Source organism: Trichosurus vulpecula, chromosome 6 (genome assembly GCF_011100635.1).
Source record: "Trichosurus vulpecula isolate mTriVul1 chromosome 6, mTriVul1.pri, whole genome shotgun sequence".
Lineage (NCBI taxonomy): Eukaryota > Metazoa > Chordata > Mammalia > Diprotodontia > Phalangeridae > Trichosurus > Trichosurus vulpecula.
In genome coordinates this window covers 165,219,480-165,243,129 of record NC_050578.1, presented here as the reverse complement: position 1 = coordinate 165,243,129, position 23,650 = coordinate 165,219,480, and the positions used below count along the sequence as shown (strand labels likewise).

Sequence of the window (23,650 nt, the reverse complement as noted above, 5' to 3'; positions counted from 1 at the left end):
TCATTATCAGTACCATTAAAAAAATCCCAAGTAAAACTTTCGTTTAGTGAGCATAAGTCAGAAAAAAATTTAGTTTGACCGTGTATCCAAAATTTTAGTTAAGAAAATATGGTTGTCATATGGTAAGCATCTAAAAATGGATTTAGTTTATCAAGAAGAAAGGCATAACTTATCTTCAGAGGATTCAATTTTGGTACCTAACACTGAAGACTTTAGTCTTGAAGGGTGAGAAATGTTGTCAGTTTTAAATCTCCCTCAGGGCAAATATTAATTAAAAAACCACAGAGAGAAGAAACATGAAAATGAAAGAGACACCACCAGGTAAGCAGTAAGCCTCTCAAGATCCTTAAGGGGAGTGAGAGAATGGATCTAATACATTTGTAGTTATTAGTTTTACGTTTTAGAAGAAGAACATTGCTATTGGAACAACAAAGGACCTAAAAAAATTCTGGCAATGAAGGAATGTCCACCATTTTATTTCAATATCTAGATTTACAAAAATTTAGACTACGCAGAACACCAAATGAAAGAATTTATTTAAACTGCTGAAATTCACCTCATCATGGAAGAGTGAATTACTGTGGTGCATACAATATGCTAGGTATGCCCAAATACTAAAAAGTGTGAGGTAAAATGCCAAATTGGGCTTTTCAAAGGTCAAATGATTTGTGAATAATTGCTCTAATGTTCTTTCTAGTAAGGCACTATGCTTAGTAGTAAATTAATTTTGAAAGGGGGCAACAACAATGCTGTTCGTCAAAACTCACGATATTAGGAGATACTACTGAGGGGAGTTTTGAGGGTTCCCCCCGCCCCGCCCAGCAATAGGGGACATTTTAAATCTATCACTCAAGCAATCAGCAATCATTTACCAAGTGCCCTAGATGTGCCATGAACATAGAGAGGTTGGTGTAGTGGATAAAGAATGGCCTTAGGGCCAGGAAGACTTTAGTTCAGGTTCCTGACACATAGGAATTGGGAGGCCCTGAGAAAGTCATTCGAGCTCTTAGTGCACTAGACAAATTTCTAAGACTAAAAATTGCAGAGAAGGCACTAACCTGGATTGGCAGAAGGAGCTTCCTCACCAGGGAGTTAGTTTCCTATACCAGTGAAATAACAGGTCCACACCCTCTCTCTATCTAAAAGCCAATTAATGAGCCAGATGTTATGTTTCACCTACATTTTCTCTAGTAATCATCTCACAGGCAGAAGAATGCCTCTATAAGGCAGTAGATGAAAGGTACATAGTCTCTAGCCTTGGGTCAATACAAAGCCAACTAACCAAAATTGGGCTCAAACCTCATCACCACTAGAATTTTAAGTTGGAAAGGAACTTAGAGGTTGTTCCAACCCCCTCAACTGCAGATGGGGAAACTGAGGTCCAGGGAAATAAAGTTTAATGATTTGCTCATGGTTATATTGGTTATATATCTAGAATTTGAGTTGCAGTTTCACAGTGTCTTTTTTTTAGGGGAATTTTTTTAGGGAATTTTTAGGGAATTGTATTTTAATCCAGATTTTAATACATATTTTGAAAGTTCAAATTTTAAAATGGAAGAGAGTCACACATTATTTGACTAGAAAAGTGAAGAAAGCAAATAATAAAAATACATTTTAAATAAAATAATTTTAAAATGTAACTGTATGATTCTATAGTCTTGAATTTTTAATACATTACACTTTTGACTCTGAATAAATGCTCAGTTCAGCAGATGACTGCATACAACAAATATTTTTAATGTTATAGTAGCTTCAAAAAATTTCTAATTATGCACAAAATTGTTTCCCTTCACACGTGCAACAAATTTTTTTCAAAATTTCCCTTAAGTCCCCTCAAAATTGAATGTATATTTTGTAATAAAAAACTGTTAATGTAAGAAAAAATGCAAGCAACAGATGTCGCCTGACAAATAACACAACATACACGATTGATATAAACAACGATAAGTAATCCTATTTACCCAATTTATGAAGTAAGCCTGGGTAAATTTAACAACTTCCAATGTAACCAACAAGCTGATTGGAATGAGGTTGTTGAAAAGGATGATAAAAGTCAAGAAATTCAATCCAAAATTGTTAGCTCCACCATCTGTTAAAAAGGGAAAACACAGTTATTTCTGGTGAAAAAAAAAAGGAAAATAACTTCAACAGGAAAATAATTTGTCTTCTAAAATGTGAGATAAATAATGATCAGCTTTTAATGCATGTTGGGCTGATATCAGTCCCTTTTTCTCAAATATATGAGTTGTGTTTCAGTATCAATGTTCACACTGGTGGCAGTCCTTTTAAGAATCTGATGACATGGTAAGCACTATCAAGGATTTCAAGCTTTATTACTAATCAGGAAGTCCTTGGACAACAAGGTAAAAGCAGTGGGTTTGAATGTGCAGATCTCACAGAAGTGAGGATTATCTTACCACAAGGTCTTATCAGGAGCCTGTTTAAAAAAAAAAAACCTCTCTATGGTATGTATTTCCCTCAGATTTAAATAAATAATGCTCTGCCTCATCAACAATCAAAATGAAAAATATTCCATCCTGCTCACACACATCTTTACACTGAATATTTGTGATTTTCCTGCCTTTCTAACTTCTCCAGCTTTATTTCTCTTGCCACGACCTTATCCTCCTTTCTCCCCTTCCCTGGGTATTTCTATACTAGGCTCTCTTTTTGTCCAACTTTCTCTTCTTTCTGCAGAGTCAGAGGAGTTGGGTTCAAATCCCATCTCTCATGATCACTGTCATGTAACCTTCTCCCTGAGCCGTCTCTCTAATGTTTTCATTTTTGTTAACGGCACCATTATCCTCTCAGTATCCCAGGCTCATAACTGGCATTCAAAGGCCCTCCCACAATCCGCTTTCCAACTTTATCTCATCCTACTCCTGTTTACATCCCAGTCACCATGGACTTTGCCCCTTGATCTCACCTTGCCCTAGCTTTCGATTCTGTTCATTCATCATCATAATATGTTATTCCTAGACTGAACTTTCGTCCTCATCTTCATTGGCTGAAATCCTTGACTTTTTTTCAAGATGCAATTTAGATGCTACCTCTTATGGAAAACTTTCCATAAAGGAGCAAGGGAAAGTTCTCTCTCTCTCTCTTCCACCTTCTTGTAAGACTGTGCTCATATCTCTGCTTTACCATCATTCATTTGAGTCTTTCCCTTGTGTCAGTTACTTCTGTACCTACTACTTACTGCTTCCCCAATCAATTATAAACAACATAAGTACAAAGTGATAATAGCACCAGGTCTATTATTATAGGCTATAGGAATAATAAATGACATAAGGATATCAAATCAATTACTTTAAGACTAGCTTTGGAAGGTGTGCATCCCTGAATAAATGTTAGAAAGCAGAGGAAGAAAATTAGTCTTTTTCTAAAAGATTTCACGGCTTTCTTTTTTTACATTTTCTAGAGTGAGAATTATTTATTAGCTAGATACATATCAAAAGGAATTGCAAAGCATTTACTAGAAATGTTCATTAGTGTTTCATTAAGTCCATAATAGTAAAGAATATAAATTTTCTTAAAGGAAACTATTTTAATGACACTTCCCAGCAGGAAAACTTGATTAATAGGAGAGAATTCATTTGCTCTCATGAGCAGTCAAAGTACTTTCACTTTTAGTACATTTTAAAGCTTGTAAAATACTTTAAAGCTCTGAAATGATTATTGTAATCACCACAAATACAAACTTACTTGAGCTTTGCTTTCATTAGTAAATGTAACTGGGCAATTTCCTACTTTTAAAAAAATCATTTAAAAAGAAATTTTCATTTGCTGTATATCCCTGTGTATATTTGTTAAACCACCTTGTATTCTTATAAAAGTTTCATCCAAAAAAGAAGATTATAAAAATAAATTGATTAAACATTTCTTTTCAGTAATTTTATCTTTACAGCAAACATAAAAACTAGCTTCTCTTTGCCTTTTATATCAGACTTATTTTCCAGGAACAGTGGGAATATTTTCCAAATGCTACAAGGATTTTTTTGTAGTCTAGATTTGATTTCTTCTGTCTGAGGCACTGAGAAGTTAAAGACCATGCCCAAGGTCACGAAGTCGGTGTTTTTCTAAGGTAGGACTTGAGGTCTAGGTCTTACTAACACAAGGCCAGCTCTTTGTTGCCTCAAAGAGAGAGACTGAGAGACAGTGAATGCCTTCTGGGCACATCTGCAAGAGTCCACAGTGCTTTGATGTTTTACCCACAGTCATTCATTGAGAAATTTCTGAATAAATTTTAAGGAAAAAATGCAACACAATGCAATGAGTACATCATTATCTGGATCTGAGAAAGTATATGATTTAACATGGCTCATGGCCTATTGAATCCCATTTATATATTCTAGAATTAGTATTCTCATAAGCTGAGAGTCCTCTATTTCAAAAGGACTCATATAAAAGTAACAAACAGCTCTTTTCATTGTCTTCAAAGATGGCTGTTTGAAACTATTTAAACATGGGTACCAAAATTATCCTTATCACATAGGAAACACCTTTTGATACAATTATTTTGACTTACAATTGAGATTGAGATACCAGTCCCTTCCAGAATGCCTTCGATTCCAAATAGCTGAACCAATGGAACAGATTAGAGACATGGCAATCAAGATACAAAATAAAATCAGAATTTGTATGTTTGTAATCCGTTCCACATTGGAGAGCTTCAGGGGTGGGCTTGTTGAATTCTGCAGAGAAAAAATACAAACTACCAAAATGAGTTCTCAAAATGTGTGTGCTTGAGTGTACATGTGTATAATAGTTTATAAACCATGCAAGCCATATTTCCTTGTACAACGAGATTTAAATTATTAGAATAAAGTGGGGGAAAATATTTATTTGCAAAAGTTACAGCTTATCTTACAAACTCAAATTCAATATTATAATCATTCAACAGTAAAAGACAGTAAAAGAAACAAAAAATCCTTTACAAATAAACAAAATATCTCCAAGTAAAACTTATATAAAATGCTTCCCTTTGAATTTATATGTGCCTATATTATATGCCAAAGGAATCCCTGCAACCCCAATACTGTTCCATGAGCCAGGCTGGGTTTCAGCTACTTTGTGCTACCTTCAGGTTTCAAGCTACCACCCTCATTTCTTTTTGCTTACTAACACCCCATGAATCCTTGGTTTTCCTTCCGCTGGTCCCTAAGAAAAAGCTCATTAATCCTTTAAACATTTAAAAGGATTTTCTATGAAGCCTTACAAAGGAGTAGAGAAAGGCAGTGGATGGGGGAGTAGGTTTCTGTTAATGGATGAAAAGTTTAATTTGTAAATACAGGTGACACCTGCTCCTTCACCATCCACATCAGAGGTGTCAAACATGGGACACACAAGGCCCAAAACGCGTCCAGTATGACCCAAGCCAGAGTAAAATGCAACTGGGGAATATTTAACAAAATAAATAAAAATACAACAAAACATAGATAATTTTACATTTTAAAACTAAGTCAATACATTGCCCATTGGGATTGTTATGTACAGATTAGAGGCCCTGTTCTTCTTTGAGTCTGACACTACTAATCTACATGACATTTATCATTCTCCTTAGCTTCTGCTCATCAATAAGTATTTCTTTGACTCTTAATAATAATTTACTTCTAGTTCTACAGATGTGGAGCTGGCTGGCCAGAGCTACCCTTTGCAGATTTCCAGAATCTTCCTCAGTTGTCACTATAACATAGAGGAGTATGGGCCTAATCAATCAATCAGTCACTCAACTAATAAGCATTTATGAAGCACCAACTGTGTGTCAGGCACTGTTCTAGAGGATAGGGATACCAGTGCAAAGAATGAAACAATGCCTCCTTGAAAACAACTTACATTCAAATGGGAGAGACATACATAGATGAGTATAAACAGAAGATAAAGACAATAAACACAAATAAATGCAAAGTAGCTAATTAGAAGGAGGTTTGGGAGAGAGAAAACTAGAAATTTGAGGGATTACGAAAGGCTTCCTGTAGAAGATGGTCCTTGAACTGCCTCGTGAAGAAGAAAGGAATTCTATAAGGTGAGGAAGGAGTACATTCAACACAAAGGGGATGGCAGGTACAAAGCTACGTAGAAAGGAAGTGGAGGGATATACGGGAGGAAGAGGAAGTCCAGTTTGACTGGAATACAGAATGTAGGAGGGAAGTAATGTCTAATAATGCTGGACAGATAGATTGGGGTTGGAAGGTAAGAGGCTTCAAAAGCAAAAACAAAACAAAACAAAACAAAAAGGAAGTTTATATTTTATCCTAGAGGCAGTGAGAACCTTTGGGGTTGGCCAAGTAGGAGAATCATGTGTTCAAGTCTGCACATAAGGAAAATTACTTTGGCAGCATTGTGTAGGATCGAGTGGTGGAGGATGGAGTGGTGACAGATAAGGCATGGAGATTAATAAGTCAGTTGCAATAATCAAGATGAAAGGTTAAAAGAACCTGAACTAGAGTGGGTAGCTGTGTGAGTCAAAAAAAAAAAAAAGATTGGCTCTGAGAGGTGATGTAATGGTAGCAATGGTAAGATTTGGCAACTGACTGGACATGGGGGGAGGGGTGAAGGAATGAGGACTTCAGGACAACACTGAAGTCATGAGCTTGGGAGATTGAAAGCATCGAAGTGCCTTTGGGAGAAACAAAGACGCCTGGAAGAGGGGAGGTTTGATTTGGAGAAGAAAGATTACAAGGTCAGTTTGCGACTTTTCTCCCTTTCTCTTTTCAATGTCTTTAATATAATCTCCCACTTTTCCTCCTTTGTCTCAGTCTCTGACAAAGTAGCTTTTTTTGCCAAGGCCAACATCATTACATGTGTGCTTGATTCCATACTCTCCCTCCTTCTCTAGTAGACTCAATCTGCTCAATCATCCTCTCAAATCTTCAACCTCTTCTGGTTCCTTTCCAACTTCATTCAAACATGCCCAAGTTTTCCTCATCCTTAAAAAACTCTTGCTAGATCATACATGGAAAATAGACATAGACAAGAGCCTCTCATGCTATTGTCTTACATCTCTCCTCATTTTATCAGCCAAATTCTGAGAAAAAGCTGTCTATCCTTGTCTTCACTTCTTTTTCTCTCACTCACTCTTCAACCCTTCTCAATCTGACTTCTGTTCTCAACACTCAAATGAAATAGCTCTCTCCAATTACTAATGATCCCTTAATTGCTAAATTTCATGGTCTTTTCCTAGTCTTCATCTTCCTTGACCTAGAGCCAGAGGCAGTATTTGGGAATCTTCCTGACTATGTAACACTTAGGCTAATTTAGAAAGTGATATCCAGAAAATATTTAGGATGTTCATGTACTAAAATGATGTTTTGGGACAGGGGGAAAGTTTATCCTGGAAGTTAAAATAATGGAATAATATAATCTACTTAAGGATAAACATACACAAATGAGGTAGAAACTGGATGCAAAATAAAATTTAAAAACCAGTGCATGGAAAATTTTTGCAACTCAAAAGAAACCTACCTGCATAAGCTTGGTATCATGTCCAGTATAGACCACTATTCCATGAACCCACTGTGTATTTCTCAATTGAGCTCCTCGTAGAAGAATTTGATCAGCTCCCAAGGGAACAGTTCTGTAATGAAGGACATATTATATCAACAATAAAGTCTATTCCTTCTAAAACTCTTTAAAAGCATTTTGTTTAGTCTGTAAAAATATTGAATTCCCCCTTAAAACAGTTAATGGCCTCTATGTTCTTGATGTCATAACTGTTTTCCAAAATGAACTTTATTTGGTTTGTCCTGAGAATTTTAGGAATTGCTATCATTCTTACATGAAAACACATAAGGAAGAACATGGAAGGAAGACTTCAGCCTGCCTTTTTCCATTATTAAATGATTTTCCCCTCACTATACAAATTGATACTTAACTGACATGGAATATTTTGAACTTTTTCACATTTATGCCTTCTGTTGAATGAATCTGATCTAGTTTGACTTTTAAGATACTTGGATTTAGATATCATTCTTTTTTCTCTCAAAATGAAAAAAGAAATGTTTCATAACCTCCCTTTAACCTTGAGAAATAGTAGATTTAAAAATAACTTCATTTATCTATAAATCATGTATTGGTTGCCCAATGTTAGTCAATGCTACCTCTTCCTCTCTTTTCTCTTTTCAGTCCTACCTACTGATAAAATTTATCCATCACAGGCACCCTGAAGTAACTAAATGGTGATCTGCTAATACATATGCCTTCTATTTACTTAATTAATAATAGGTATTCTTTGGGGAGCTGATCAATTCAAACTGATCTTACAGCAGTGAATTGCAAGCGTGTTCTAAGTTGTGAGGAGTCTCATTGAAGAGACAAGTGACAGTTGTCAACACAATCTATTACCCAGCAGCCCAGTTTTCCAATAACGAGGCAAATGATTAATTGTGCCTTTCATATCTATTCTGGGGGACTTAGAACTGGGAAGCACACAACCTTAAACATTTACAAGATTCTTCTGAGAGGGCAACAAAAAAGGTGGGGAATTAGCAAAAGAAAGCAAATGGCTAAAGATTCTTAACACTGGGTAACTGGCTTTTAAAAATATTATGAACCAAAAAAAAAGTCAAATAGAAGTCCAACGAGGAGCATAGTGGGCTTGGGAAAGTATCTTTGAACCAACAAGAGTTAATTTTCTTCAGAATACAGAGCTTCTTAGTCAAGTAAAATCAACAAGCATTTATTAAGTACCTATTATGTGATGGGCACTGTGCTAAGTGCTAGCCACCAGCAGACAAAGAAATTGATGCCCAAGACATTATAAGCTAATAGATAATTAGGAGAAATAAATGTTCTACCAAATGGATAAACAATGAGAATTTATTTTCTTGTAAGATTTATTTTGGTCACATGAGGGAATAGATTTTCCAGCAGGGATCTCTGATGTCATCTTTTTTGATTCAGTGAATTATGTTCACAACTAATTGGAAGGACAGAGCACTGACACACGAAACGTCCAGCAAAATAAAGCTTCCTAACATGAAAACAAGTAAGATCTTATGAAATTATCCTACACCACTTTGGAATAGGAAAAAGTAATAATAGAACCAGCTATATTCTTTGTGCAAAAGAACACACTTTTTGGAGGAGCCACGGAAGGGAAAATACCATTTCCCCCCATGTTCCTCCCAAATCTGATGCTCAAACAATGCTTATACCTGGTTAACATAGGTTCTCCCCTTGGGCAAGTCACTTAACCCCAACTGCCCTGCCAAAAAAAAAACCAAAAAAAAAACCGAAACAAAACATAGGTTCTCCCCCATTCCAAAAGTTTTTTTGAAGAGTTTTGAAATTGTTAGGCTTAAAGCATAAAAGAGTTACACTCAGATGGATGTGCTGCCATTATTATTCCAAAACAGCCACACTTGGGGTCAATGCCAACTCAACGCCAATAGATTAGTGATCCAAAATTGGAAAAAAGAGGAAATAAGACCATGGAAAGTTATCACCATCAATTTATACAATAGCTGTCTATATATGAGATAGCATGGACTAGTGATAGAGTGAAAACAATACTGATTTGAAGTCAAGAAGAGCAGACTTCATAGTCCACATTCAATACTCACCATAGCCAAGTCAACACTTTGAGCTAGTTCCCTCGTCTATAAAAATGAGGATGATGATAATACTTATAAGTATACGCTTCACAGATTTAGTGTGAGGATCAAGACATCTCTCTCTATAACATACATATGAAGATATATGTATATGTGTATACATATATATATATAATAATCTGTACTATATAAGTGTCAGATAGTTTTAAGACATTAAGAGACTTGAGGTCTAATCCTGGTCCTGTCACTAACTGCAGTAGTCTCAGACAAGTCAATTAACTGCTCTGGGTCAATGTTTCTTCATCTACTGAGTGGGAATATGTCCTACTTACATTACAAATTTATAAGAAAAAGTTTAAATTGTTTAATTATGACTATATTGGTACCAAGGATGAGAAAGAAAATGTACTTCCCTCCCCCTTCTTTGCAGAGGTGGAAGACTATGGCTGTGGAACACAGCACATACTATCAGATTTGATTGATGTGTTGGTTAATTTTGCTCAAGGTCGGGGAAAAGTGCTCTTGCCACCAGAGTTTTTGGCCTTCTCAAATAGTTCATCAGAAACATATATAGTCGAATGCATGTAAATGACATTACAGAGGCTACATTATCATCTGCTATGTAGGGCCTTTCTATATAACTTCCAGCTGAAACCTCCAGTGAGTATTTTCTTCCCCATTACAGTGTGAGCTGCTTAAGAATAGGGATTGTCTTACAATTTCTATTTCCATCCCCAGAGCTTTACACCATGCTTTGCATATAGTAAGAGCTTAATAAATGTCTTTTTTTCATTCATTCATTTGTAACTCAGAACTATAGCTATGATGGCACATTTACAATCAGTGGTATCTACTAGGCCACAGAACTGATGCTATCTATGAGTCTAGGAAATCTATTTAAAGTCATTTGGAACCTCTTTCTTGGGAGTTACCTTACCTTCTCAAGATAGCCCTATATATGAGGAAAGCCTAGTCTGAGATCCCATCATTTTTCACTGTACCCTTACCATGACCCTTCTATACATAGGCCTAAGTCAGGATCTACCAAGGACATTCTGGGGGTTCCTGGAAATTTCCAGGAGGTAAAGATGGGGTAGGATTATGCTTGGCATGAATATGACAGTCACAAAGTATCCTATTGGTTCTGATTTAATTGACAATGGACACACCTCTGAGGGTATGGTGCTGTTAGACTATTCATCAGTTTACCTACATAACAGAATTATTAAAAAACCAAACAAACTCTAGACAATGTATTTTCACAATAGGCTTCAGAGGAAGCTAACATGGCAATATTAATAACTAACCAAATTTCTAGGTGGAGCTTCACATATGTAACACAATCCAGTGGGAACATACTTAACTTCTTAAAAAACTGTATTTTGTACCGTAAATACTTTTCAATACAGATCATACATACCCATGTCCATCAAGCCTAATATTGCCAACAAAATCATAAAGATGTCGATTAGGACTCTCACACTCAATTCTGCCAGAAATTCTCATTAAACTGTCAATATCCTTAATCTCTGATGTTGCTGGCAAACCCTGTTTTTAGAAAGAAAGAAAAATTAGTCATATTCTGAGCACATCTATTATTAATGTATTTATGCATAATGGGAAGATCTTTCCCATCCATTAATAGGCCCATGCGACCTGTTTAAATCACATGGAAGCCTAAGTCACATGAGCCTGGGTCACAAGCGTTGTGATGCCCTCTGAAGCTGAAGAAGTCTATATATACTCTGATGTTAGGCTTTTTGCTTTGGGGGCTCACTCATGGGAAGAGCATTCATGTGATATAGCCAGATGAGACTCTGGGTAGCCATTAAGGAGCCCTCTGGCTTTGAAAAACCCAGATGTTGATGCTTTTCTCTCTGGTAACTATGTATATATTGTTTTTGGTCAGACAGTTGGAAGCCCTGTCTCTTGGTCTTTGCTGTTTGTATTCGCTCTGTTTATATAATTTCTGCTTGTAATTTCTGTTTGTATTTTCTCTGAAGTTCAGGGTGCTGACTTTTCCCCTGAACTAAGTGAAATTATATATATACATATATAAGTATACACACACACACATACACACACATATATATATATATACATATATATGTATATGTATATATATATATGTTTGATTAAAGTAAGCAGATCAAAGAACCTGCACTACCAGCCCTCCTGTGTGCTGGTGTTATTGGTCTTACACCCCCACAGCAGCTGCAAGTAACATTGTTGTTATACCATATTAATCAACTCACACGCATAACTTTCAGGATTTATCCCAATCTTTTAAAGAGGACAAAAAGTCAAAACTTCTTCAACTTCATTTTGAACCAAATCCAAGTACTGATTGGGAATAATACTCATATCCCCTTCAACTATGACATAATTTTTTTAAGTGGAAGTATAAGGTAGCATTTGAGAATGCAAATGTGCAGTATTGAGGATGACACAGCAGTTAGAAGTTAGGGTATAAGTATGATAATTCTCTCTCCAAGGTTAAGTTCTAGAAGAAAGTGGGCATGTTCTCAGACTGATTAGGAATGAATTTTGTTCCCAAATTGCCACTGCACTTTCTACTCCCAGAAACAACTTCTGCTAACTACTCTCTTTATTCGTCCCTCTTTCTACCAATTTGAATGCTGTTCTAGTTTCATTAAATCATTAACGTCCAAGTAACAAATTTCACAGCTCACCTAGACCCTAGGCAACCAATTATCTGAAATAGTATTTCAATTGTGTCTCCCATCTGCACCATCACAACTTCCAGATGTTTTACATGCAGGGGGCCAGTGGAAGTGGTAACTCAGAGAGGAGGAATACTATGGGTTAGAAAATGAGGAAAATGAAAACTTCTTCCTGAACTTAGTGAATTATTTTACAGCATCTTTGGAAATAATCATCCATCTATTTGTTCATCTTAACTTCTTGTGGTTAGTTAACACAAAAGAACTGACTTTTGTCATTTCAATACCAGTGTATTTTCACTGACCACAAGGCATTTTTAAAATGCATACTATGTGCCAGATATGTAATACCACAATAACATCTAATACAATAATGTGTAGTTAAATACCATATGTAAAGTACTTTTCAAACTTTACACAACTGTAAAATAATGATGATTGACTATTCTAAATATTCTGGTATTTTAATAGCAGGAGAATTCTTGAGGAGATAGAGTCATTTGTTTGTGTATGAAAAAATGTGACTAACTTATAATATTAAGATATGAACATTGTCATATGACAAAATTCTACTTTCTACCTAAAACTTTGGAGGGGAATTAATTCTATTAGCTCTTCAACTAACTCATACACAACTAAACAAAAACTGTAGGAAATTAACTTCCTGAAGTAGTCTTTCCTTTATCTTTCTTCCTTTCTCTCTCTCTCTCTCTCTCTCTCCTCTCACACACACACACACACACTACACTCTACTCACACACACACACACACACAATCTGTCCTTATTTTTCTACTTTTTTAGTCTCCTACCTTGGAGCTCTATCACTACTATGAACTTCTAGTCTCCAAGATGCAAGCTCCACAAATAATGTCCTATTCTTTGGCAAGGCTATAATCTGTATCTAGTCCTTGATCTCCTCCCCTTTTACCTCCTCTAGGACCTTCAGTCTATCAGTTTCTACTTACTCCTCCCTATTTGAATTTTCTAAAATGGTGAATTCCTAAAATTCTCATCAGAAGTTGCTCACTTCCCTACTGATTCATTCCAAAGTATGCTCCACTGTATACCAGCCACAGATCTCCTCTATTTTCCTTTTATGTGTTATCTTCCCCCATTATAGTGTAAGCTTCTTGAGAGTAGGGACCATCTTGTTTTTGTATCCTCAAAACTTGGCAAAATGCTTGATACAGCAAGTGCTTAATGAATTAATGAATTATCTATCTCTTCTTTTGACCCTGTGTATCAGACTACCATTTGGTGCCTTTCTTTAACTGCCAAACTTCTTGGGGGAAAAAAAAACCAGAACAGTTCTTAATGCCTCTATTTTCTCATTCCCCATTTTACTGGGCAACCCCCTTACCATCTGGCTTTTACATTTACCATCCTATTGATATTTTTTCCTTAAAGGTCACCAATGATGTTATTGCCAAATCCAAAGGCCTTTCCTCCATCTTCAATCTTCCCATAGATTTGGATGTCACTATATTCTCATGGTTCTCCTACTTCTCCAACTGTACTTTAATTGTCTTTAGCCCCTCTTCCTTGTCCCTCAATATTCATTATGTCCTTGGCCCTCTTTTTGTCTCTTTTGCAGTCACAAACTGCTTCAAATCAAATTTACTTTCTTTTCCTAAAAGCCTGCTCCCCTACTGGCTTTTCCCTTTTTATGGGTGGCACCACCATTCATCCAGTTACCCATACATGAAACCATGTTACCTCTCCCCCCATTTCTTCATCGTTCAGCAATTTTTTCCCTCTCTGCAAGTCACTGAGTCTTGTCTACTATACCTCCAAAACCTTTTTCAAATCTGGCCACTTGTCTCTTCTCTCACTGTAACCATCTTAGCATAAAATTTCATTATCACATGTTTGGATTATTTTAATAGCCATCCTCCTAGATTCTTCCCTATCTAATTAAATCTTCATATCATTTGGAGAGTAAACTTCTTTATTCAAAGATAGGTCATATCATTCTTCCATTCAAAATCCTTCAATGGCTGCCCATCACCTACCAAATAAAATTTTTAATTCCTTAGCCAACTGTCATTCAGGGTCATTTATAATTTGATACCCACCCTACTTTTCCACTTTTACTTCATGCCACTCCACCATGTACCTGTCAAACTAATTCTTAGGATAAACCCCATCTTATATCTTACCTTTGTGCCTTTGTTTAAATTGCTTCCTGTACCAAGAATGCTGTTCATTGCCCTTTCTGGATTCTTCGCTTGCTAAGATTCTACCCAACTATTAAGATCCAATTTATATATCAGATCATCCATGAATCATTGCCTAATTTAGGGAATCACAGAAAATACAGCTGGAAGACACTTTAGAAACCACCTAGTCCATCCTTTGACCAAAGGGAATCATCTTTATAACATAACAAGTAGCCATCAAGTCTATTAAGAATTCCAATGGGAAGAAACCCACAATTTTTCAAAGCTACCAATTCTTCTTTTGAATATATCTGTCATGAAGATTTTTTCCCCCGATACCATATTATATTTGCCTCCAACTTCTATTCACTACTCCTGGTGATACTTTCTGGAGTCAAATGTGTCTTCTTTTCTTTAAACATTCTCAATCCATCCCTTCAACTGATCTTTATAAGATAAGTACTCATTCACCTGGTTGCCTTCCTCTGGATACTCTCCAGTCCAGTAATCAATAAACATTTTACTAAATGCCTATTATGTGGCCCACCATGAATATCCTTTTTTAAACCAAAGTACTCAAAGCTGAACCCAATAATCAAAATGTGGTCTGAGTAGGGCAGAGCACAGAAGGATGATTACCTCCTTATCCCAGAAGCTAATGATTCTCTTTGCGCAATCCAAGCCATTGTATTTTGGCTGCCTCATCGCACTATTGATTAATATTGAAGCAGTATTACATTTAAATCTCCAGAGATTTTTCATATGTGTCACCACATCCACACCCTATTCTATACTTGAGAAGCTGAATTTTTGAACCCAAGTATAAAACTTTACATTTATCTCTATTGAATCTCATTGCATTAGATTCATTTCAGTGCTCTAAATCTCTAGGTATTTGAACTTTGGCAGTCAAGTCAAGCCTATGGAGCCTATCTCAGAATAATATGAATACTATATATTTAAATGCATATAATGCAATATAGAAGTTTAAAAAAGAAATTAATTACATTGAAAGATGCAATTTTTTCCTATCCAAATTTTTATAGCCCCCAGGTCAAGAACTCATTCTATCTAGCCTGACAAGAATGTTTTTGGATCCTGTCTTATTTAGTATGTTAGATTTCTCTGCTCATTAATCATTTCCCCTAGTCTCATAGTAACATATAGCAAGAATTTAGTTTCTTCCTCTATTATGCATTTATCGTATTTCATTGTGCATTGTGATTATGTGTGTATATATCTTACATATACCAGTATAGGTACCTGTTATCTTCTCTGAATTGAGCTCCTGGAGGGGCTTACAACATGCTGGGACCTTTCTTTAGATCACCTGATGTTCAAGGAATGCCAGTGGAGTATAAGAAATGTCCCATCTGCTATTTCTTGATCTTGCCACATGACCAGCCCACCTGTTTTTTGATTCATATATCTCAGATGACAACCTTTGCACCACTTCTTTTATGCAATTCTTTACTGGCATGTGCTGCAGCCTACTCATGCCCATGGTGACTTTAACCTTTAATTCTTTAAAGACTTTGGCAATTCCATAACGGCAACCATACAATATCACTAAAATAATATTGTTGCTAGCTAATTGGTTAAGATATGAAATTTTAGTTTCAAAGATTTTTTAGGATTTTTTTAAAAGAGTAAATGAATGTTCAAGCCAGAAAAATTTGTTTTGACAAACAACCAACATTCCCCCAGAAGTATGTAAAAATCTCTGTGCATAGCTTGTCTCCATATGTAGAACTCTTTGTGGCTTTTTCTTTTTATCCTCAGTGCTTCTTAAATTCTTGTTTATTGACTGATTGATGTGTCCTCTCTCTCTCCTAGGCCTCGCCAACACACAGGACCACATGCACACACAGCAGCAAACACACACACACACACACACACACACACACACACACACACACACATGTGCGCGCTAGACCATATGCTCCATGACAGCAGAGATCCAACCTAATTTAATCTTAGCATCTCCTCCATCAATTAGCATAGTACTTGGCACATACACAGTAGGTGCTTAATGAATATTTAAGTTGAAGAAACATGGAAAAAACAGACTTTAATATCACTTGTTAGAACTGCAATTGATATGAAAAAAAAAAAAGATTTTACCTGTCGTATTTTCAGGTTAGTTTCACCATCTAAGTTGGATGTTTCAATGTAACACATGGCCTGGGGTTCACTGTTATTTAAAATTAAAAACCACAAAGATTTAGCCCAAAAAATCACAGGAGCAATAATCAATTATATAATGCTCAAACTCATGAAGTCTCAAACCTTATCTTCCCTCTAGGATACAGCAGTAAAATATAAAAATTCTCTTTTACATATACCAGCTCAATGTAAACAGCAAGCCTGTTCAAAAACTCAGTGTCTGTCTATACATGAGAAACTAATGGACTACAGTTTTTTCTATCTCATAAGCAATTTGGCTGCAGCAATGAGTATTTATCTTAAAGATATCCTAACCGAATGGATTTGTCTATCATACTATAGTCCAGTTTGCTCACCATGTATAGGCTCAGCATAGACATTAATATACAAGGAGGGAACTAACTCTCTGTCAAGGTTTATGGTTAGTTCAGAATATCATGTCTGATTCATGCTGACAGCTTGAATTCTCATTGATGACAGAAATTGATTAGAACATTCTAGATTGTTTCCCTTGTACTTTCAAAACACTTTTTAAGTGATGAAGAAAATTCACTAATCCTATAATAACTGACTCTAAAAGAGTCAATGTAGGTCAAATGAATGAACACTGTTCTCAGTCAAAGTGGCCATATACGTGCTTTCTGTCATTACTTCTGCCATTTTGTAAGGTTTATTTTTTACCCTGGAAGAAGCCCCATTTTCAGAGACTGAGGACTGGAGGAAGGACAGGGAGCTAAAATTAGTTTTGTAGTTGAATTTGTTTGTATCTAATTAGCTTCTCTGTAATATACACAAACCTGGAAGTTCTACTTATTCATGCCCACAGCCGAAAAAAGGAAGCCTTCAAAAATCACATTGATCTATTTAACACTTGGTTGAGGAATGAGCTTGATTTTCTAATTATCTTCAATAAACAAATTTTAGTTAGCAAATATACTGAAATTCTCTCAAAATTAGATGAACTATTGCTTCGCTATGTTACCAACTTCCAGAAAGAAGTAAATATACAGTTAACTAGATAGTCTGGTAAGTTAGGCATATCTGGAATGCCCTAATCAATTTCCAATTTTAGAAATACGTTATATTAAGAATCAATAATGGAAATTTAGCTTTTTTATGCCCTCAAGATATGAATCAAAAATTGTGTTAATCAAATGTTACAAATGTAACAATTTTGGAAGGCAACTAAATAATTTCACATTCTTTTAAATTCATAAATATGCCTATTTATCTTCCATAGGAAAGAGTTTATACATATATATATTCATTTTATCAATTTATTTTTCATCCCCCTCACAACGGTAATTTAGGGTTTTTTTAGTAACTATTGGTCAATTTGTTACTTCACTATGTGAAACTATTAAATATATAACTCATTAAAGAATCACAAATGCGGATTAAAAATACGGAAGAATGTAAAGACACCAAATGTTAAACTGAGCAACATGGATGCCATATTGTCACAGGAAAGCATGTGTCTTTTCCTGGTTGCCCAAAGCCATTTGACATTCAAATGAGAAGATCCTCCTAATAGTATTGTGACCTCTCTCCTCCCCTACATATTCTCATTCTCTCTCTCTATCTCGCCCCCCCCCAAAAAAAATAACCATTTCTTTCAAGGAAATTAAGCAGACAACTTTTGTTTGAACTAGATCAAATCAAATGCACACTCAAAATACAAGACATTTTCATTAATCAGTGAAGACAGCCCATTACTGAAGCAGTTTTCGAAAGATAGCACTCAGAAAAGGCAGCAAAGATGTTTCAGATAAAGAATCATGCTAGATAATAATTATTTTAGCAAATTATGAGGACATCCAGAACACAAACTATAGTCAGAGAGGCAAAGCAGGCTTTGTGATTAGTAAGTGGAAAAATGAAATAAGATGCAGTCACAGGACAGACACAGCTGAAATATATCACAGGAACGTGCACTTTGTCACTAGGAGCGTGTTGATAATAATTCCAATGCATGCAGTACAAAATGTACAACATTTAGTTTTGTGCAGGGGGTCCTCTACAAATCCCATAAAACCCTAAATCTCAGAGTAATCACTTTAGGAATAATTTGTCAAAAATTTCAAGCAGTAAAAAATAAAGAAGCATTTATTTCTACTAAAAGAAAGTTGGAAAACAAAATGGAAACTTTTTTTGTAGTTTCCCAATAATAGTTTCTTTCACAAAAATTTCTTTAGCTAAATGTCACTTGGGTCAATCATCCTAAAGAGGTGAGAATAAAGCTTTAGTATCTGTTCTTAAATGTAGACATCATAATAATACTTTATATAAAATTAAAATAAATCCCATATCTATTTTTACTGTTGTGCTTGAGACTCCTATTGAATCCAATAGGAGTTTGATATGCACAATCAAGGGTCAAAAAGTGACCAGACATCTGCAATTATGTTTGTTAAATGCTTTTAGAACATCTGCAAGTGCCCATTCCTAAGAAAAACAAATATTTTTTGTGTTTCAAAGTGTCACATTACCCAATGACATTTCTTCTAATTTGCTGTGAGGACCCGCATACACATTTCCTATGCAACTTGTTCATTCTAACCTTGAAGAAAGACTGATGAGATCTGCTGGGAGGTGTTCCCCATTGGTCACTCTCACTATCTCCCCTACTGCCACCTACACATCCCAGTTTGAAATTATTAGAACAGAAAAAAATGAGTAACAGGAAAAAAAAACATAAATGGACAAAAGAGACAGAAAATTTGAAATTATTATATGAAACAATACATGTTAATAAAAATGTCTAAAGGCAAATTTTTCAAAATCTATTTTAATCAGGTCCCAAAAGGCTAGGACAACATTACAAAAATTATTTAGTTGCATAATTTATTTGCAGATCTAGTTCTCAGTTTTAATAAATAACCATGTTCATAAATTTTTATTCTCTCTTGTTAATATCCTCCAGCAAACAAAACTATGATTCCAACAGTTATTTTATTCAAAAGTATGTCTTGCTCTCTTTTTTAAAGCTTGAAAACATTTTTAAAAAAAGAAAGCTTACACTTTTATGCTATCTATTCAACAAACACTCATTCAAAACATTTTCTTAGAAATAATATTTTAGTGTCTTTTTAAATAGTTTGACAATAGAAATTAATCATCTAACTACCATGTTAATATTAAAGTTGTATACACAGACTTGTAGAAAATCAGAAATGTAAGGCTTTTTTTTCAACTACTACAGTCAGTTCCAGCTAATAACATTGGGCAAAATGGTTTAGGAAACAACTATATGGGCCAATGAATCAATTTTCAAATAAATGCAATAAAAAGGCCATGCCAAGAGCCTGCTCCAACTAGCAACAGAGCTAGCTGTCCATTGCTGGTAAAGTGTCCTCATGTGTTTGAGTAACTAAAAAGTAGCTTTAGTAACTAAAAAGGAATTTATCAGATAATTTATAAAATATCACTGCTCATTAATATGATGTGAAAACCAACACCAGTATACTCTTCTTTTTAAAAGTAAAGATTGCTGTGGCATGATTTCCAGCTCTCTTTACTAAAAACAAAAATACAACGTAGCAAAACTCTCACAAAAGTCTCACAGAAGAGACATCCATATAAAGTTATTCTTAGCTAATAAATCTGGAATATCAAATACCATAAATACTAAAATGTATCATCATTATCATTATTAGTTAGAAGGGTGTTGGTCCACACTTTTTTTAAATAGTGTGCCACAATGGACCAAATGGAAGGTAGGCAGGTAGGCATTATAATTCCCACTCTCTCAGTCACCATGTTGTTACATTGGCCAAATCAGTTAAATTTCTCATACTTCAAGGTTCTTTCTTTTTGAAATAGTGGTGATAATACCTGCTCTGTGCACCTTGCAGGTTGTTACAAAAAACAAATAAGATAACATTTGAGAAAACTTTTTGAAAAGGAACAAAGGATTCTACAAATATAAGAAGACATTTTTATCAGTATCACCCTGATAAATGTGTGTCTTTCTCTAGTTAATGAATAGCAATGTTCATTACTTGAGCTAATTATATAAAAATAATTAATAACAAGAGGAAAGTCAATTATTTCTAATTCTCCAATAATGCGCCTTTGATTATAGTAAAAAAAAAAACTCAGAACAACAAAAACAATGAACCCTAGAATTATCAGGAGACAAAAGAAAACTTTTTTAAGGTTCATAAAAACAAATCTTGAACAGGATTTACAATTCAATAGTTGTATTATGTTGTTTATAAGATAGAGGGATAGTGTTTTAATGGAGCCTGAAGACAAGTGTATGCTATTAAAAAACAAACAAATGAAGAACCCATATTACTACCCCGTTTCAAAACAGGCACAAAATAACAACATAGCATTCAAAATTAATTTAACAAAAGCTAAATAGTTAATAAGTTTAAAAAAAAGCCATTCATTTTGGTCATGACCATGCTTGTGTGAAAAGACTTTTGGTTTTACCACAATATAGGTAATTCCTAGTCCCTGTATAACTTTCAGTCTTAGCAAGGTACTTGGGATTACCTGAAGTACTGAAAGATTAAGTGACTTGCCCTTGGCCAAATGGCCAATAAGTGGAAAAGGCAGGGCTTCAATCCAGGCCTTTGTGGTTTGGGGATATTGGCTACTCACGATATCTATAATAACTATGTAAATTCAGAAACTACCTAAAGTAACCGAATGACACTGCCATGATTTGGAATATTCTTGAGGGAAAGCATCACTTTCAAAATAGATTAAGGGCTAAGAAATATAATTTCTTCCCCTTGAGATACAGACTTACATGCAAACCATTTTTTTCAAAAACCCTCAAAACAATACTGAAATTATTCATGAACAGTTCATCCAGTCAGAGGATAGATGAACAGTTCATAGATTTGCTCCTGTAAATGTCTTGAAAAATTTTATCAGCACAATTATTTTTCATTAAATCAGCACAAATCCAATCATTCTAAGTAATGACCTGATTAAATAGATTTTGAAAAAAGTGCACTTTCCACATTAGAAATGTGGATTTTTATAAATAAAACTGTCCAAGGAAATGATGATAAACAACCTCTAAAATATTAAATTATGTAAAAATTAATTATTATGTTTATTTTTGTAGCTTTTGTATACAAAATCATTTAAAGTTTATATTGTATAAAGAATAAAATCATCTGATATTTGGAATTCCAATTGTAATACATGGACGTCTTAAACAAATGACAAAGTAATACAAAATTATTTTGATTCACTTTTCTGATATGAAGAGCACAGGAGAAAAAATGCATTTTTCAGTGTATGTGTGGGAATAAACCATTTCAAATGGTTTTATTTTTTCCTGTACCACCCCACTGTAAACATCAAGAAAATGTGAAAGAATATGAATGTACCAGTAAGGAGTTAATTAAGAATAAATAAGAACTTAAGAGTATGATTAAAATAGCACAATCCATGTATTACCTAAAATAAATGATAGGAAAATTGAATGAGGCTAAAAATACATGCAGAAGTCCTGGGAGCACCACTGCTCCTAAGAATGGCTTCTATATGTAATTCTAACCTTGAAATTTAAAAGTTTAGAACCTATCATTCATTCTATAAGATAAGCAGTAAAATGTTTCAACTTTCCAAACATTTTTGAATACTTAAAATCATTAAAGAGGTTTAAAAATTCTTCTGTTTATTCCTTATTTCCTTGGAGCAATCACAGATTCATTGCAGGGTAGAGAAACCAGCCTCTACACTGTTTGAGCATCAGTAGGTATCTCTACCTTGATGATAGGAGTACAGTGTCAGCAGGTATATACTCTTTGCCTTTTATTATAACTATATCTCCAACATTTACCTGAAAGAAAACTGGGAATTGGTTAATAATCTGTAATTGAGTATAGTTATGAATACATATCCCATTGAGTTTAAGTATATGAAGGTGTAAAATCCCCAACAACCACTGAATTTTACAAGATGACATACAACCAGGAATATAAAGTGGAAATGATTGAATACTATGCATAGGGTGTCACCAAGACAGTCCATTCTTATCACCTCTAGTAGGTTTCATCAAATTTTTCTTTAATAGAATGAATTTAGTGAAATCTACATATTCTCATCATTCATCACCTTGTTACATCTATCTCAAACTACGAGAAAATTCTAAAATGGCATCTCAAGAATATTCCTTAGGAAGTCCCATCAAAATTGAAAAGAAATAGCACCAGAAGCAGCATTTTATAGGAGCCCCTTGCTAATATAATCAATTTCTGTTTATCTTGGTAGAATAAATAAAGATGTAATGAAGGAAATCCAACTTTGCCTCTTTTCCTTATTCCCCTGGGTAGAATAAGTTCCTTAATGGAAGGGAATGTGTCATTTTTCATTGTATATCCCCAGTGCCTTCCATGCAGGACACAAATATTTTATGATAATGGGTACTAAGAATTTAAACAATTTTCCCCAAGTAATATGATATTATATATAATGTATATAGATTAAACATATAGATGAATATTACATATCTGTGCCCATTTCAAGAGATAAAACTTGACACACTAAAGAATAGCTATATTGATGGATACTTGTCTTTAGAGCAGCCCACAGAAGAGCTGTTGTCCTGTATTTCCTCACACAGGCTGGGAGGAGAGATGAGATGTCAAAAGTCATCGTCACTCCCCATCTCCATTCCCCACTCGCAGCTCTCCACTTCAAATGAACTTAATTTTAGCAATGATTGTCAGAGCACTATCTGCATCCAGACCCAGCCAACAGGTTAAGTATAATAGTGGTAAAATCACTACTAAATGCCCTGCAGCCAAGAAGGTGTTTTACTTTTTGTCTTTGGCTAGGACATTGCTTTGTATACTCGCTTTAGTGAAAGTCAAAGATAATTAGCATTTATATTTATCTAGCCTTATTTTCTAAATTTGGTCAGGCTGCATTTGGCTATTTACAGCTTATTACAAACTGGTAGAACATCAATTTCCTTAGGAATTGCCTTGTGACTCTTCCTTTAATGAATGGACGCTCAAGAGTGATCCAAAGGCCTTTCCAGAACCAAAAAGAGGAGCTGATGTGGAACTTCCCCTCCACCACCTCCTCATTAGCACTAAAAAGAAAGCCCAGGCA

General features: G+C 34.9%; 1 protein-coding gene across 1 annotated transcript in view; it reads right to left on the bottom strand.

Annotated features, from left to right (window-relative positions):
* ATP8A1 (ATPase phospholipid transporting 8A1) overlaps nt 1-23,650 on the bottom strand; it is a 297,433-nt gene that overhangs the window by 196,159 nt on the left and 77,624 nt on the right. Inside the window, exons 7-12 of the mRNA XM_036763200.1 lie at nt 19,125-19,198; nt 16,523-16,592; nt 10,975-11,102; nt 7,465-7,576; nt 4,529-4,694; nt 1,962-2,089 (exon numbers count right to left, since the gene is read on the bottom strand). Of these exons, the coding sequence (XP_036619095.1) occupies nt 1,962-2,089; nt 4,529-4,694; nt 7,465-7,576; nt 10,975-11,102; nt 16,523-16,592; nt 19,125-19,198 (678 nt within the window). The remainder of the gene's footprint in view (nt 1-1,961; nt 2,090-4,528; nt 4,695-7,464; nt 7,577-10,974; nt 11,103-16,522; nt 16,593-19,124; nt 19,199-23,650) is intronic.